The 17,743-nt window shown below is 47.5% G+C and overlaps 1 protein-coding gene across 1 annotated transcript in view; it reads left to right on the forward strand.

The window, feature by feature from the left end:
* Positions 1-10,668: 10,668 nt before the first annotated feature.
* The window catches only part of Tmem123 (transmembrane protein 123), a 29,686-nt gene continuing 22,611 nt past the window's right edge, over positions 10,669-17,743 (forward strand). The window contains exons 1-2 of the mRNA XM_021645878.2: positions 10,669-10,913; positions 14,251-14,304. Coding sequence (XP_021501553.1) covers positions 10,823-10,913; positions 14,251-14,304 — 145 coding nt within the window. The 5' untranslated portion in view covers positions 10,669-10,822. The remainder of the gene's footprint in view (positions 10,914-14,250; positions 14,305-17,743) is intronic.

The following is a 17,743-nucleotide window of genomic DNA, read 5'->3' on the forward strand; positions in this document are numbered from 1 at the left end:
GTGAGGTGCACAGCCTCCTCTCCTGAGGACTGCAGCAGGTGAGGGACAGGGACAGTGACAGTCCTCTCACTCCCACGACCCTGGGGCCAGCTCTCCCGCCTGCCATAGGTGGCAAGGACAAGGAAGGGGAGGAGGGCATCTTTCCCTCATCTGCATCACCACACATCTGAGTGGATTCTTAACGGGGGTTTTATAACACCCAGAAATGACAGGACTATAAGACAGAATTTCAAAAGTGAGACCATTTTACGATATAGTGTCTGGTGCTAATGTTGGGATGCCCAAGCACAAAGAGGCCTAACTTAATTTCCTCCTCAGCCACCATATCCAAAATTGAATTGTCTTTCAACACACACCCTAAATACATTCCTGTCGTGTTCACTACTTCCTTTCTAGCTCAAACATCCTCCTCCGAAGGCCCGTTTTCACTGTCCACTTGACTGGACTGGGAAGCACCATGGACGCGAGGGTGCTTCCAGAGTAGTTTAGCTGAAGGAAGGCCCGTTCTGAATGTGGGTTGCACCATTCCGTGAGCTTGGGCACCAGACTGAATAAAACGGGAAAAAATAAACTGGGCCGCTGCATTCATCTACCTCTGCTTTCTAACTGTGATGTCGTGTGACCACAGCCTCCCTGCTGTGATGACACAACCTCAAACTGTCATCCATAAATCCTTTCCTTGTGCAGTTGCTTCTGTCAGGCCTCTTGTCACAACACTAGGGAAGGTAAGCAGCCCATCCACCACTTGGTCATTCCACAGGTTGGGTGTGGTGGTGCATGCCTATAATCCCAGGAGGTGAGCAAGAGGGTTGCCATGGGTCTGAGGCTACACAAGGAATTTCAAACCACCTAGCTAATACAGTAAGACCCTTTTGATTTGTCTTGTTTTGTTTTAAACAAAATGAAATAAAAATAAAAGTAAATAATAATGCATCATAACCTCACTTAGCAACCCTTGAATCAATCACTTCCCATGCTTCTTTTTAAATGTTTGCAAAATGCTAGTTCTGGGCCCATGAGGCTTCATCAATGCCAACTAGGCACCAACCACTGGGCTATACTCCCAGCCCCCATATATTTTTTTTTCTAAACATTTCAGTTCCTCATGTGAAAATCCCCAAGATCTAATCAAGGCCCTTGCTGCCCTTACTCAGTAAGCCCCAGGCTGATCCTTCTAACACAGCTCCACTCTTTTCTTCTTCTTACAGCTGATTCCACATCGTGAGACAACTTCTTCTATGTCCTCATAGTCCGCTTTATCAGTATAGCCAAATTATAAAGCTATCTATATAAAGCGCCTCTCCGCACACCATGGTTCTTTCTGGTATGTGTGTGTGGTTGTTCTCAGCTGCTCAGTCTTTTGTTGAGTGACTAGTGAGCCCTACACTCTGCTTATGTCCCAGATGAGAGTCTAAGGTACTAAGCAGAAGCGATGTCTCTAGCAATTTCATTTCCTCTTCATTTCCACTTCCAGGTGGCTGTTTTATCTTTTCTTGTCACTTGGAAGTTTTGTTCCTGAAACCGTGGCTGTGTCACCTGGAGCTTTTGTTTCTGAAGCCCTAGCTGTGAAAAGTATTTGTGTAATGAAGAATTGAGGCAGGAGGAAAAAAAAAAATATATATATATATATATATATACATACATACATACATACATACATACATACATACACATGAGGCATGAGAAGGAAGAGAAGCCCTGAAGGAAATGAAGTGAAGCCTCTCAGGAACAGAGAAGCAAGGACTCCAGTACAGCTAACAACTGCCCACACCCTTCTCCCCCACCACTTAACCCCACCGCTGCTACCCGGGACTCTCAGCAAACTCCTGTAACAGACCCCAGGCCTTAGTGTAACTGACTCTACGATGGAAGAACCATTTGGATGATAAAACTCAGCACATAGACAGAATCACCTACCAAAACAAAAACAAAGACCTAATCCATCAAAGTCCACAGTTCTAGGAAAGTCACTTACTAAGCTTGCTTTGTTGGCCTCTGTAGTTCTGCTTCTAGCTAACTGTCCTTGTTAACTGAAGTGTGTCAATCCAGGAAATGTTTGTGTGTGTGTGTGTGTGTGTGTGTGTGTGTGTGTGTGTGCTTAAAGGCTCACTCTGAGGAAGGTGTGTGGTTACACTGGAATCCCAACACCCAGAGTTAATAAAGACTCTCTACTGGGTTAAACCCATGTCCACATAGCCTTCTCTGGTGGATAGCCCACAACACGCCACTTATGGAGAGGGCACATTTAGAACCTTTGAGCAACACTAGTGACCCTGGATTTACCTGTTAGGTTGCAATCCCACCTGGGGCATCTCTGGCACCTCACATAGCGAACTTTTATCTAGAGATGTAAAAGGACCCTAGCAATATGACTCTAGTGCCTAAAGACGCTTGCCCTAATCCTGATGATCCCCCAGGACCCACACAGTGGAAGGAAAGAATTGATTCCTACAAGTTTTTCTCTGACCTCCACACTTGAACTGTGGCATGCTGTGTCCACAAACAAAAATATATACACCACATATACACATATGTATATATGTACACATATACACATAAAGAAGTAAATAAAACATAATAAAATAAAAACGGGCAAAGGGTTTCTTAACAACCTCTAGAAATGTAACTTGGGAGCCACTAAAATGGATAATGCTGAGACAGTTCAATGCCACTGTCCTCTAAGAAGCCTGTACCCACACTTGGGTACCTCTTAACTCTTTTTCTAAGTGCCTCTCCTTCTCCTAGCCCTCATAAAATCTCCAACTTTGCTTCCTCTCCCTGGCTGTATCTGAAAGTCTTTTCTGCATCAAAGCCACAGATCCTGGTTTGGCCTGAGGAGAGGTCACTCTGCAGGCTGGCGGGCAGTGTGCAGTGTGCTGATGGCATAAAGCTACCTCTATGTCCCTCATTGACATGAAAACATGAGTGCTTTGACTGAGCTTCACACATAGGGTTGAAGAGAAAAGAACCCCTAAGGACAGATAGCAAGACAGAAAAACTGAGCTAGTCCCTTTCTCTTCCTGAAAGAAAAAAAAAAAAGCTGGGACTTAACAGTGGAAAGGCCCTGGGGCTTTCCTTCAGGACCCAAAATTTGGAAGTCTCTTCCTCCTGCCAAGAAAATGTCATTCTGACTACACACACCCTGAAAACACCCCCAGAATGACCTCCCAGGCAGCAAATTCTCGGCATTTGGACACAGATTTCCCACATTTTTCTGTTCCAGTGCCGGAAACCAAATGTAGCAGCTAAACGTGATGGTTAGTGTCATGTCAATGCATCAGAGTCTAGACTCTCCTGGGAGCTGGCCTGTGGGCATGCCTGTGGAGGTTGTAAAGTCCGCTGGTGTTGTGGGTACTTTGTCTGCCTGTATGCCTGTGCACCACCTGCATGCGTCAGATCCCCAGGACTGGAGACTCAGACAGTTGTGTGCTGCCATGTGGATGTTGAATATTGAACCCAGGTCCTTGAAGAGAAGCCAGTGCCCTTGGCCACTGAACAATCTCTCTGGCCCAGGGAAGACCCATCTTAATTGTGGGTGGGAGAATTCGCTGAGCAGGGATCCTGGAGCATATAATCGTGCGGCATGGAGAAGCATTCACCGCTTCTGTCTTCCCCCTTGACGTACAGATGCAATGTGACCATCGGTCTCACGTTCCTGCTGCTGTGACTCCCTCTGCCAGGACAGACTGTCACCTGCAACCAGGAGCAAAAGTGCAGTCTGACTCTGCGAGGACGTCTCTGTTCGCTGTTTGATCGCAGCAACAAGACGGGGACGAAGAATCTACTACTGCAGCTACCTTCGCCAGAGAGGAGTTTCCAGAGACACGTGTCCCCTCCCATTGTCTGTCAGGTTGTTGAAAGGATACCAGGAAAAGGGCAAGAATGACGCCTTAGTGACAGCAGAGGAGAAACTTGCATCCCAGGAAGAGATTTCACACAGTTCTGAACTGGGCATATCTTTTTCCGGGCTCTTCTTTTATCTTTTCTAGAAAATTTTAAATAGTGCTAACAGGAAGTACAGAAAGATACCAGGCCTCTCCTTCACTCTCATATGGCCAAAGTGTAAATAAACTCATTTTCCTTTTTAAAAAAAATATGTGTGTGTTTACCTATTTTGTGTGTGTGTGTGTGTGTGTGTGTGTGTGTGTGTGTGTTGTTGAAATAGGCTCTTGCTAAGTATCCCTCCCTGGCTGGCCTTGGATTTATTACATAGATCCTCAACCTTGCAGCCATCGTCTTGCTTCTGCCTTTGTCACCCTAGACTTGCAGTCAGCACCACCATGTGTGGCCTTCAGAATTCTTTTCTGATCTCCTTGTTAGAACTGAAAAGTCCAACTACGTAGGCTTTTAATTTTTTTTTTTTTTTTGCTTTGTCTTTGTTTTTAGTTCTAGAACCTCATATGATGTTTATCACAAAATATATGCAATTCTTTTTTAGTAACTATATGTACATTGGCAACAATTTGTATTCTGAGGAAGACTGAGCTAAAAGATGAGAGGAGGAGAAGGTGTAAGGAAAACAGGGATTCTAGAATGCAGAGGTAAGACATGGGTAAGTGCGCTTTCATTGTAAGACTGAATTTATCATGGCTGTCAGTCTGCTAAAATGGAGGATGACAGGCACTTGGCAGACACAGAAATGGACACAGGCCAATTTACAGTCTTTGTTGTATCTTTCCACAGCTTTGCCTAATTTATAGCCATCACAGTCTCAAAGCTAGGCAGATTCTGATTCTTTCCTCATGCAAATATTAATTTATCAACAAGTCTTGTTGGCTCATAGCTGTGATGTAATTCTCCATAGGGTACAGATCAGATGGGCCCTCCTCTACCATCTGCTTCATTACTTGTCTATCTCCCATGCAGGCTGGCTAGCCTCAAACTATGTAGCCAAAAACAGCCTTCAAAACCTACCCTCCCCCTGCAGCGATCACAGGCATGCAGCCCAAACCCCAGCACCCGTTTCTTTTTAAATAAGAAGTTACTGTGGTGACTTTTTAATCACTTAGGAGGTCCACCTCTAGGCATCTCTACTGGGGGTATTTCCCCAGTGGAGGTTTAATTGAGGAGGGAAGACCATCCTGAAAGTGGCTGGCACCATCCAGCGGGCTAGATCTTGGACTGAAGCAAAAGGTCAAAGGGGAGAGAAGTAGGCACAACGTTCATCTTTCCGCCTCCTCACTGAGGACATGTGACCTTGCGTTTCTACTATATCTTCTCATAGCACCACACCTTCCTCACCATGACAGACTGTAGCTCTCAAACCATGAGCCAAGGCACAGCCTCCTTCATGTTGCTTCCATTCAGCACTCTTTCACGGTGACAAGACAATCAGAGCAGCAAGAGTCGCTGAGAAAACATGGCATCATCTCTTATAGAACCAGCACAGAGCAGTCTCTGCTGTGCCTGTGTGTAAAGCCACCCATATCTAGTTGCCCTTCGTGAATATTTTATTGTTCATCGTTATTTTCTTATTATTGGGGGTGGGCGTGCATCTGCAGGTCAGAGGACAACTTTGGGGACTTGGTTCTCCCACGCTTTTTGAGGGATGTTGTTAATCATAATCTTGTATACTTGTACAAAAATGTATTAGAAGTAGGAATTTCAGAAAACAAAGATCCACCACTATACCTAATACATAACCTGAAAAACAAAATAGCCTTTTGTATTTTAAAGTAGAACAAATCTATGCCCATGCTTATTGAAAACAATAAAATATTTCATTTATTAAAAATGTACCAAGAAAATAGAGTATATGGAAGTATTATTTTTGAGAATCTCCTGTAAGTATATTCAATATTTCTGCATTTATAAATGACTAAATACAAGACTTTTATGGCTATAAAGGTAAATATAATGTAGGTAATGGAAATGAAGTCACTAAGTTACTGTCTTAGGGTTCCATCACTGTGAAGAGACACTCTGACCACGGCAACTCATAAAGGAAAATATTTAACTGGGGCTGGCTTACGGCTTCAGACGTTTAGTCTACTATCATCATGGCAGGAAGCATGGCAGAGTGCAGGCAGACGCGGTGCTGGAGGAGTTCTACATCTTGATCCACAGGCAACAGGGGACCGTGTGCCACACTGTGAGGAGCTTGAGCGTACACAACCTCAAAGCCTGCCTCCGTAATGACACACTTTCCCCTACAAGGCCACACCTCCTAACAGTGCCACTCCCTATGGCCAAGCATTTACACACATGAGACTCTGCGGGCCATACCTAGTCAAAGCACCGCAGTTACCTTTCTACCTTCCTTATGAATAGAGACCAAGTCACTTTGTGTGCATGTATAGTATATGTGTTGGTGGTGGTGACGTGCCTTGTGGTACTCGGAAGATGTCCAGAAAACTCACAACTCAGAGGCCTGGAAGGTATCCTAGCTCTGAGGTGAAACAGTGTCCCAAGGGTATCCTGAGACACGGGGACCTCACAGCTCTGAGAAGAGGCCTCCTCAACAGAGATGTTGCAGCTCCCAACTCTGAGGAGCTGAGCAGCTCTGGCGCCTAAGCTCTGGTCCCTCATTACTGCTTTCTTCTCTTCTTTGTTGCTTCGTCCAAAGAAGCAGTAAATTTCTTAAAGGAGATTTATTGGAGGGACAAATCCAGGAGTTGCTGCCTTTGCTCCTCTGCTTCCGAGAGAAGGCAGAAGGGAAGTGGGCAGACACAGCCTTTGTATAGGATTTCTTAGGGGCAAAGCTTTCTAGGGCAGGGATTTCCAGAGTGAGGAGTGGTGGGATTTCAAGCCCTGAGGTTGGGAAGCTCAGGGATTGGTGGGCTTTCCTGTCTAGAGATTGGTTAGTTCTCCTGCTCAGGGACTGGTGGGGTTTAGTGAGAAGCTCAGGGACTGGTCTGCTCTCCTACTTAGGGGATTGGTGGGGTTTTGTCTAGACTTTTCACCTCAAATGGGATGAGTCCTACTGGGGAGCTGGAGATGACAGTTACAGAGGTGGGGAGGGGCAGGGAGGAGCTGGGCTGCCGGAGCTTCCTCAGGCACTGGCCTGGCCACTTTTTTGCCTTGAGGGGCTAGAGAGTACACAAAGAGTGTACTGTGAAGGCAGTAGGCTGGAGCAGGAAAGGTTGTCGTCATCATGGACAGCTCCCATTGGCGGCAGCAGGCGTTCTGAGGGAGGAAAGGTGTGGGCTCCCATAGCAGGAGGCTGAGGCAGGAAAGTCACCATGGACAGCTCCCACAGAGCAGAGGGGTTGCCAGGAGCCGCCATTTTGTCTACAGTCTCCACAACCCCAGGGCAGGAAGGAGGAGCTGGTTTTCCTAAAGTGGGAAGGAGGGCCAGGCAGAGCACCATGCGAAATTTTAGTGGCCTGCTGCCCAGGAGCTAGATGTAGCTCTTGGTGTGAGTTGAGGGTAGGGGAGAAGGGGAAGTGGGCCGCCACAGCAGGGGGCCAGAGGGCCAAAGGCCGGAGCAATGCGCTGCTGAGATTTGCCACTGCTGGGAGGTGGGGCGAGGCAGCAGTACACCTTGGCTTAGGGGTCATCAGGGCATCTGGGGAGGGTTGGGACAGCCTGCTGTGGCTTGGGAGCAGGCACTATTGCTGTCACAACCTGGGGTGTCCCCCAAGGCTTGGGGCCTGAGGCACTTTAATCCTGCCAGCCGCCTCAGCAATGAGAAAGCCCTACAATACGTGTGCTTGTGTTCATGTGAAAGAGTGTGCGCACACGTGTGTGGAGGCCAGAGGTGGAAGTTGGGCAGCTCCCTCTAACGCTACCATATCTAGTTAATTGTTTTAAGACAGTGTGCCACTGAACCAGAAACAGACCAACTGGCTAGCCAACAAGCTGTGGGGACCACCTGTCTCTGCTCCTCGTAACCCTAGGGCTTTAGGCATCTGTCTCCATGCCCAGCTTTTACATGAGTGCTGGAGGGTTGAATTCAGATCCTCCTGCTTACCCAGTAGATACTTCCCTGACTGACACTTCACTCCCTAACACTTTTAAACCCCCTTATTGGGGTCCATCAGTATCTATTTTGCCACTACACTATAAACACCATAGGGTTATGGCCCCATCATATAGTAAACTTTCAATAAGTACTTTGTAAGCCATTGCATGAAGCAAAGACTCTCAGCATGTGTAGTCAGCTGGGAGAAGGGAGAGTGTGTTCAATGTTGGTACTTTGGGTAGTTCTTGGGATCCTTAGAAGGTCTGAGGAGGAGAATCAGGGCACTATGACCTGCCCAGACAGTTGAAGATGAAATGTAAAGGAAAGCTGAGGAGAGCAGTGAAAACTGCATAGAAAAAATAAATTCAGCAGGCATCCTGCACAAAGAAAATTTCACGCTGTTTCAAAGAATGAGATTGGAGAACAGCATTGCAATGAGAATGCATCTGTCGTAGCAAACTAGAATATTCACAGAAACACCAAGGAAAAAATTTGTTTTATTTTGTTCATTCTGAAAATTTTCTCTTTGTTTGATTGGCTGGTTGGTTTATTCATTTAGGGTTTGATGGAGTTCAGGCTGGCTTCAAACTTGCTATAGAGCTCTATAAATTCCTAATCCTACTTCAGTCTCCCAAGTGATGGGATTACAGGACTGTGCCTCCATTCCTGGCTGGTTTGTTGGGACAGGGTCTCACTCTATATCCACTTCAGCCTGGCCTAGCACTCGCTATATAGCTTAGATTGGCCTTGGACTTAGAGCAATCCTCCTGCCTCTGTCTCCTAAGTGCTGTAATTATAAGCATGGGTTGCTACATCAGCTAGGAGACTGTTTAAAGACATGAGGTTAGATTACATCAGTACTCTTGAAACATGTTTCCTCAGCCACAATAGTAACACATTGCTAGGCAGACATGCTTAGAGAAAGCACTTTTTGGATAAGATTCTAGTAGCTTCTGTATGAGCTCGTGGTCCTGATAATCTTTTGTTACGGTTTCTATGAGGCAATTAGTCTATAAGTGCTTTTCCTTAATTATGTCTCAGATTTAAGTGTTGGTAGGATTAACATGACTCCAGTTTTCATTCTGGCAATCTTCACATTTCTATTACAGGAAGACGAGCAAAGACATAGGGTTGTGGACACCCTGGCGCGTCTGGTTTGGTTACAGAGTGCTTTCACTAAACAAGGCAAACGCCTACAGGTGCATGCCTGTCATCCCAGCACCTGGGAGACTGAGACAGGACAACTGCCATGAGGTGGAAGATTTTGTGGGCTACAAAGGGAGACTCTGCCTGAAAACAAAGCAAAGCACCCATTCATGTCATGGTAAGGGGACCAGGCCGCTGACATTCGGGGGAGCCTCTATCGAGGTCAGTCCTGGGAATGATTGTCAAGTAGACATCTCATTTTCATAATGTGTCCTTTCATTCTTGTTTCTGTAACCAAGCACCTTAGACTGCTTAAATTATAAATAACAGAAATTTGCCACAGTTCTGGAGGTTGGCAAGTCCAAGGTAATGCCAACAACTGATCTGGTGACTGTTGAGGGCCCTTGGTCTCATTGATGGAGTTTTCTTACTGTTTCTTCATGGTAGAGTGGGTGGTGATTTTCCTTAGGCCACTTTTGAAGCACTAACTTCATTGTTGAGAGATCTGCTCTTCCAACCCATCACCTCCTCAGTGTCCCACCCTGAGCACTGCGTTTCAACTTTTCGAGTGGAGGCAGACATTCCTGCTACAGAACGTTCAACCTTCCTATCCCATGTCTGGAAGCACTTGGTATTCCCACAGCCAGATTCTTCAGAGACAGAACCACCAAATCCTAAACAAACAACCGTTTTCTAAAGCCTGTGTTCGATGCTGGTATTTTCAGGCTGGCTGATTGCAGTCTCAGGTGGAAGGCTTGTAAATGTAGAGCAGATGGCCCTAGTTAATCCATGATCCGGACACATCTGTAACAGAGAAGCTTTGCTGGAAGTCAAAAAGGGTTTCTCACAACAAAGTTTGTGGCTTATTTTTGAAGTGCCAGGTGTGAGAGAGAGAGGCAATGGCCTGGGTCCGTCTTCCACATTAGGCGAGTCTGCACCAGTCACATACTATTTTAGCGTTCTGAGTGGAATCAAAGTAGTTTTTGGGAGCATTGGCTCCAAGGGCTTAAGAGGGATTTTGTAAAAAACAAAAAAAAAAACACTAGATTACAACAGGCCAGGTCAGCGGACTCCATGAAGAGAGGGGCCTAGGTCAAAGGTGCAAAGTTTCCAATTGTTCTGCAAACCGCACCGCCCACTCTACGAGTTTTTCCGCACCCTTGTAGAAGTGGTGTACGAGGATCGTGACGTTTACTTTGGCACTTAAGTTTATCGTAAGTTTATCGGCGCTTACTTTGAGTCTGACCTCCCCACACACCTCTGAGCGGCTCCCTCTGCCCGCGACGCCCGCTCTCACTCCACGCCGCATGCGCCCCAATCCCCCCGCCCCCGAAGATTTCTATATACAGCCTGTCTTCCGGACGTCCGGAAAGACCGCTACCCCCTCAAACCGCAGATAAAGGACCGCAGCTTTCTCTGCAACGAGTCCCGACCACGCCCCGCCCCGGCGGCCACGCCCTTATCCGCCTCCGAGCGACCCGCCCCCGGCCCGCTAGGCTTCACGCTGTTCCAAGAGCCACGCCCCTCCCCTCCAGGGCCTCTCCCTTGCCCCGCCTCCTCGGGCCACGCCCCCATGACTGCGGACCACGCCCTGGCCCCGCCCCGCGCCGCGGAGCCCCATCCCTATTTGGTCACTTCGGGGGCCGGCGGCGTCGGCGCTGGCGGCTGTAGGGGAGCGGGACGCGGCGGAAGGGGACGCGGAGCGGTCGCGTGCGCAGAAGGCAGCCCCGGACGCGGTGCGGTGGCTGCGGGCGCTCGGGGGTCCCGGAAACAATGGCGCTGGGCGCGCGGGCCGCGCTGCTGCTGGGTGCGCTGCAGGTGCTGGCGCCGCCGGGGGCCGCGGCGGGCGGCGCGGACGCCCAGGGTAAGTCCGCCGGCGGGGGGGAAGCGCGCCGCGGCGGCCTGCCTCGCCACGGCCGGAGTCCGCGCGGAAAGTTCCACGCGCCTCCCGTAGACTCCGCCGGCGAAGGGGGCACTGAGGTCGGGGCGGGTGTCGAACTTGCCCGGGGCCACCTGCCGAGCTGGAGCCTGGCTCTCCGCTGCGGGGGGGGGGGGGGGGGGGGGAGGGGAGGCGCGGCAGGCCGGCCTGGTGCGCAGAACCTGTTGAGTTTCTCTGGGAGGACTCAAGTTGGTCCTCTGCCTTTCCCTGGAATTCTGTGGCTGGTACCAAGACCTGGAGGTTGAAATCTGCCCGTTGACTGCTGCAGAAAGAGGTCTGATTTTCTACGCACACAGCTTCCAGCTGAAGGTCCCCCCAGGCGCTTCATGGTGAATTCCAGGGCTAGCTCGGCCAGGGGAGCTTTGGGTGTGCCCGCCTCGTACCCCTGCGCAGGTGAGGCATATTCCGGGACCGAGACTACTAGAGCTGCGGGTCACCTGTGCAGCAACTTCCAGGTCTCTCTGGTCCAGAACCCACGACGTCATCGTTAAGGCCGTAACAAGCTGACGCTAACAGCCTTCTGTGTCGGGGATTCTGTTTTCCTTCAGGTCCTTGACTTTTTTGGACACTTTGAGAAGAACTCCAAGTTTGTGAAAATTCTATTTGCCCTTGTCATCTACTAGAGCCCAGTCACTAGGCAAATAGTAAATTACGATAAGAAGCTTTAAGTGACCAAAAGGCTTTGTGGTTTTCAGTTCTGCCCATCTGTTGTGTGTTTTTTAGTCTCATTTGTGGAGAGATAGCCAGTCAGTTTACTTAAGCAGATGCTTTGGGCCCAACACCTGCTTTTGCTGGAATAATCCAAGTGAATTAAGCAGCCCTATTTCTGGTTATTGTGCTGAATTTCATTGTTCTGTTCAGGCTGAACCTCTTGTAACCCTGCAGCCCAAGCTGGCTTTGAACTCCGTATGTAGCTGAAGATGACCTTGAACTCCTGATCTTCGTGACTCTACTTCCCACTTTAGGGGATCACAGGGCTTCATCACCTCAGTTGCTTACGTTTAATGTTGGCTCTTTTGACTTGTACCTGTGACAAACTGGAATTGCAGATCTAATTCTGAGATCAGTTAAGGAAAGAATGAACAGTGTAATTATCTTGGTGTTCTGTCTACAGCAAATATACTGGTTATTGGAGGAGGCCCCTATTTTCTCCAATGCTTGCTTTGTGTGTATAAACACATCTGCTCTTTCACGAGTTCCTGATTACAGTGGAGTGCCCCTTTTCCATGTTTTCCCCTCATAACACATTTTTTTGTTGTTCAACTTTCTCACTATGCTCTGTTTATGAATGTCTCACTAGAGAAATTAGTGCTATTTAGAAAAGCTGAAATGCTCAGATGCCCTGATTTTGTGAAATAGTAGAGCTAATGAGTTTAGTTCTATAGAATATGTCACCCTCAAACTGTGCTAAAAGAAGGTTTTGTTAATCGAGTTACACCGTCCCCAACCCCCAAATTCTAGCATTTCAAATGGAGCAGGAAGTTAAATTTAAGGCCAGCCTGGGCTACATATCCCTAAAAACTATAAACACAAACTCTTCTAGTCTTTATATGCAGCATGTAATTAGTATAGGTAGCACTGCAATACTTGGTGATTTTTAACAGTCAGACTGAGACAAAGCTAATACTTGCTAGGTACATTTTCCTTCAGTGTTTCTCTGTAAATCCTCACATGCCATCTCCGTTTTATAGCTGAGAAATTTGAGACTTGGCAGTAAGTAACTTCTTTAAAGTAAAACAATCAATACATGTTTGCCTTCAGATCAGAATCCAAGCTCAACCATTTGATCACCAAGCCACATCGGCTGATACTAGCTCTGAACTGCTTTCATTCCACAACAGCTGTCCAGAGTACTGTAGAAGAGAGGAAAAAATGTCATTGAGCTTCTGGTTTTAAAATACTATTCTGCTTGGCATGGAGGCACCCACCTTTAATCCCAGTGTTCCAGAGATGAATGCAGGTTGATCTCTGTGAGTCCTAGGCCAGCATGGTCTACATAGTGAATTCCAGGACTTTATGGAGAGCCTCTGTCTCAAAGGTCCAAAATAATAGTAGTAATGACAGTAATTAATGCTGGTGCCAGGTGTGGTGGCACATACCTTAATTCTAGCATTCAGGAGCCAGGGTAGGAAGCTGTTAATATTTTTTTTTGATGGCAAGTGACAAATTCACTTTCAACAAACTTAGAGGAATGAAATAACTTATTAACTTATAACTAGAATCATGGAAATGTCTGTTCAAACGTTCAAATATTTTGCCCAGAAATGCTGTCTCAAGAGTGACAGTAAGCAGTCCAGGCAGAGGCTGACCATGCTGAGTGTCTTGGGCGTTGGGACTGATTTCATGCTAATTAATTGGACCTTGAAGCCAGAAGAGGGAGGAATGAAAGGATGACTTGGTTGAGGAAGGATCCGCTGGTGATGTAACACCAGGAAGACGTGCAGAGGAACGTAGATCTGTGCTGGCTTTGCAGTTAAGCCAACCAGCCCGATCTATATCCAGACTCACTAAGGAGCTGAGTAGCTTTCTCAGGGCCTCAGTCCCTATCAGTGCAGCACAGTGCTCGCGTCATAGCATTTCCAAGGGTCTAAGAGGAAGGAAACCTATACCCATAGCACTTAATCAGGACCTTTCTGTGTTCAGTCCCGTGCTGGATGATAGTCCCCTCCAGAGGAAGAGATTTGCATGGGAAATAGATTTAACACCTGGTAAATATTGCTGACTTTCTCTGTGTTTTAAAGGTGTCTTCAGGTTGTTTTGAGTGAGGGGGACTATCCTCCAAATGTCCTTTCTTCACTGAGTGAAATTAGGGGTGCTGGTGATGAGGAGACCAGAGGGCAACCATGAACAAAGAGGGCCTTTTTAGGATGGTCCACACCTTGACAGGTGTTTGCTAGGGAAGCGTGCTGCATTCTGTGTGAAAAATCTAACCATGCAACATCAAACTCACTGCCAGCTTCAGGATGTTTCATAGCAACGGTGGTACAAGCAAGACTTCCTGTGGTTTTACCGTCCCTTCCCCACAGCACTGCCATCCTTCGGCCATGCCCATCTGCAGCCACAAGCGCCCCTCCCTCTCATCGTGCTGCCTTTCCATGATGTAGCTACTCCTCTGATCTCTCACACAAAGACAACCAGACAGTTGGCTTCAATGTGTACCCCCCTGAGAATCCCAAACCTTTCACTGAAGGGCATAGGGTCACGCTATGCTCCAAGTTAAACCTTCAGTCTGCATTCATAAACGGTGTCTTTATTTTTGTAGGCTCTCCAAACGGAAACCACTCTGTGCCCGTGCCGGCCACCGTTAACATGACAGGTAAGTTTTAAAGACTGAAGGTTTCCTTCCATATAGCCTGTAGCCCTACAATGAGTGGCCTTAACCACAAGTTCCTCTCAGGTCAATCCTTCGTAAAGCATTGCCCATTCATTGTAGGCATTCGTCGGTGATGGCTCGCTTGCTTGTTGGTGTCAGTCTAGCAAACGTGTGAATAACTGGGGGAAAAAGTATTGAAAGCTGGGTGCCCGTAAAGCCAGCACTTGAGAGGTGTATGCAGGAAGATTAGGAGTCCAACATTACCTTCATAGGGAGTTCAAGGCAGCCTGGAATGCAGGAGAATCCTATTCTCATTTGCTTTCAGTTGCTGTGATGAAATTCTATGACCAAAGCGACATGGGGAGAAAACCATTTGTTTCTTCTCACAACTCTCTGGTCACATGCCATCTCTGAGGGTCTCAAGGCTCGCTCGGCCTGCTTTCTTATACAGTTCAGGACTTCCTGCCCAGGAGTGGCCCTGTGCACAGTGGGCTGGGCCATCCCCACCATTCCCCAATCAGGAAAGTTTTCTGAGGTCATGCTTGTAGGCGGGAGGGATCGAGGCATCTCTGCTGAGGCTGCTGCCTCCTAGGTGACGGAAGCGTGTGTGCAGTTGACAGAAGTACAAACCGGCACAGTCCAAGTCTGAAACAACATACTGGAGTTGTGAGTACTGCAGGAAGGGACTGTCCACTGTGCACAAGGCTAGGGAGAATGTGAATCTGCATGGCCACTAATGAACAGGGTCCCTCCGCACTGGCCTGGCTGGCTCTGAAGGCTGCCCTTTCAGCCATCGGAGTTCGGCCTGCCATCTGCTCCATTGAGACAGTGAGGGAGCCCTTGGCTCCACTTTAACTGCGGGACAGGTGAGGCCCTTCACTCCCTCGCCTGCAGGTGATGCCATGCTGGGTAGCAGGGCATCTTCTCGTGCCCTTGTTTCCAATGCTGACTGAGTCAGAAACCGGAAAAGGCTACATACCTTCTGCTCTTACTCAGGGTACTTACGTGCGTGTCCGTGATACACCGACATTCTGAGTGCTCAGGGCACAAAGTGGACCACATTTGACTCCCTGAAGTGCTTTGTGTTTAATATTCTCAGGGTAAAATATAGCCGAGCTAAAATGACCGACTTTTGCCACCTTAAGTTTAGTTCCTGGCATTACAGTGGGTTCACATTATTGTCCACCTTCATGGAGTTGTTGCTGTTGTTCGTTTCTTTAACCATGTCACACAACGAAGCTTAGGCTTGCCTCAAGTTCACTGTGTGATGCTGGCTGCTCTTGAACTTGAGATCCTCCTGCCTCAGCCTTTCGGATCCTAGGATTAGAGACTTACCCCACCCACCTGGTTGTGGAGCTTGTGTTCCGGTGGGGCCCCAGGAACCCTGTGTATTTCGTCCCCACAGGGCTTTGTGCTCTGCTCTCATTAGCTCCGCCTTTCCTGCTGACGTCTGCTCAACACAGCTTTGCTTCTCTAAGTGTCATAGCAAAGACCAAGCTGAATTTCAGTCTGCGTAGAAATATCAGGAAAATACGGACAACCTTTCATTTGGGAGAAGGACTGGAAACGTGCCCCAGCTAAAGCAGTGTTTGTCACTGAGTGGCTGAGAGCAGCTTACACATATGTTGCTAGACTATTAGGGTGTCGCTTTTCCTGCTGGCCTATTAGAGGGAGGGAAGGCATCAGTGCCTGCATGCCTGCAAATCTGAAGGGTATCTTCGTTTGTACTCGCCATCGTTAGTTAGCTAGTATTACAGGTGTAGGAGATGGCTCATCAGTTAAGAGCTTTTGTTGCTCTCAGCAGCAAAGAACCTGAGTTCAGTTCCCAGCACCCACATCAGATGACTCTCACCTATACCACCAAATCCAGAGAATACAATGCCTTTGGCCTCAGTGGGCACACATGCACATGCTAAAAAAAAAAAAAAAAAAAAAACGTAAGACAGCACAGCTTTAAAAGGTGTGGGGGGAGTTATGCAGAGAGATTGATGTGGGAGTTTTCTGAGCTGCTATGAAGAGTGAGTTCAGACTCAGCTTGTTCAATTGTTCATGCTGCTAATTATATTCATGTTTATGTACTTGTATTTGAAGATTGCTGGTAATGTGTAATGTCCACAGATTTCTCCTCACAGATTGTGGAATGGAGTGATCATACTGTTATGCCCACTTCCTGAACAGATGTATTTTTGGATTACCCGCTTGGCTTGGTGCTATTTCAGGCGCAAGGCATTTAGTAAATAAACAGATTTGTGTTTGGGGTCATGAATGTTCCATGATGGGATGGGGAGGAAGTCTAAGGAAGCAATGATTGCAGATGATCTTGGATGCTGATAAGAGGTTCAGGTGCATGCATAAATAGATTATGTGTAGAAGCCTACGGCAAGATCTGCTCCAGGTCTCAGCTGCTTCAGTGTGTGTAGATGTGTATAAGGCGGGCTGGTTTAAGTGGAAATTTCAAGGCGGGAGAGAGCCAGCCCTACCCGTACCAGAGAAAAGATCATGCCAGGCAGGAGAAAGAGCCACCGTGGACACCCTGTTGTGAGGTGCTCTGACTTCCAGTTACATGGGCAGTGACTACACCGGGCACAAGGAGGGGCTCTGCTCATTAGTTATGTTGTCTTATACAGGAACCAGGAAACCAAGCAATCACATACTAACTGTCCGAGACCTAGGTGGCCAGAAGCAGGGCTCCTACCCAATCACGTAACTCTCTAGGGTCTTCTTCGTACAGGTGAGGGCTCTTCCTTGTGTAAGATCTTGCAGTGATTCTAAGCTGCTGCCCTCTCTCATCCTTAGCAGCTGGGAGGATGTCACTGGCCTGGCTTTCGTTTCCAAGCCTCTATCTGTAATACCCTGGAGTTGTAATTGGGAACCTGACATGCTTGTGATTCCACAGGGCTGGTTGCTGTGTGGCACTGTGCTACAGTGAAGGTTAACCCCATAAGCTTTTTGGAAGCGGTTCCTTTTTTGTTGTTGTTGCTGGCCTATTGGTACCTTTTCCCCCTTTTTGCTCGTAAAGGTAATTTGTGGTTCGTGTAGAAATTTTGTAAGATGTAGTAGATAGCTAATATCATTACTGAGGTATTGTGTGCATGTACACATGTTGTTGAAGGTCAGAGGGCACCTTGTAGGCCTGAGTTCTCTATTGTCCTGGGGATGGAACTCAGGCCATCCTAATTGGCAGCAAGTGCCTTTACTAGCTGAGCCATCTTACCAGCCCAATAACAATGTTTCATACTTGAAAATTGCTATTTAAAAAAAAAAAAAAAATAGGTTGTGAGGTCTCAGTATAAAACAATAAATGTGTGACATAGGGAATGACATAGCCATTCCACAGTGGACCAAAACATGTTAGACACCGTAAATACGTACACAGTTTTAAAAGTCCTCTATTTTGGTTCATGGGATTTTTGTTGTGTTTGTTTTGTTTCAGCTAAGTGAG

Source organism: Meriones unguiculatus, chromosome 1 (genome assembly GCF_030254825.1).
Source record: "Meriones unguiculatus strain TT.TT164.6M chromosome 1, Bangor_MerUng_6.1, whole genome shotgun sequence".
In the NCBI taxonomy this organism is placed as follows: Eukaryota; Metazoa; Chordata; class Mammalia; order Rodentia; family Muridae; genus Meriones; species Meriones unguiculatus.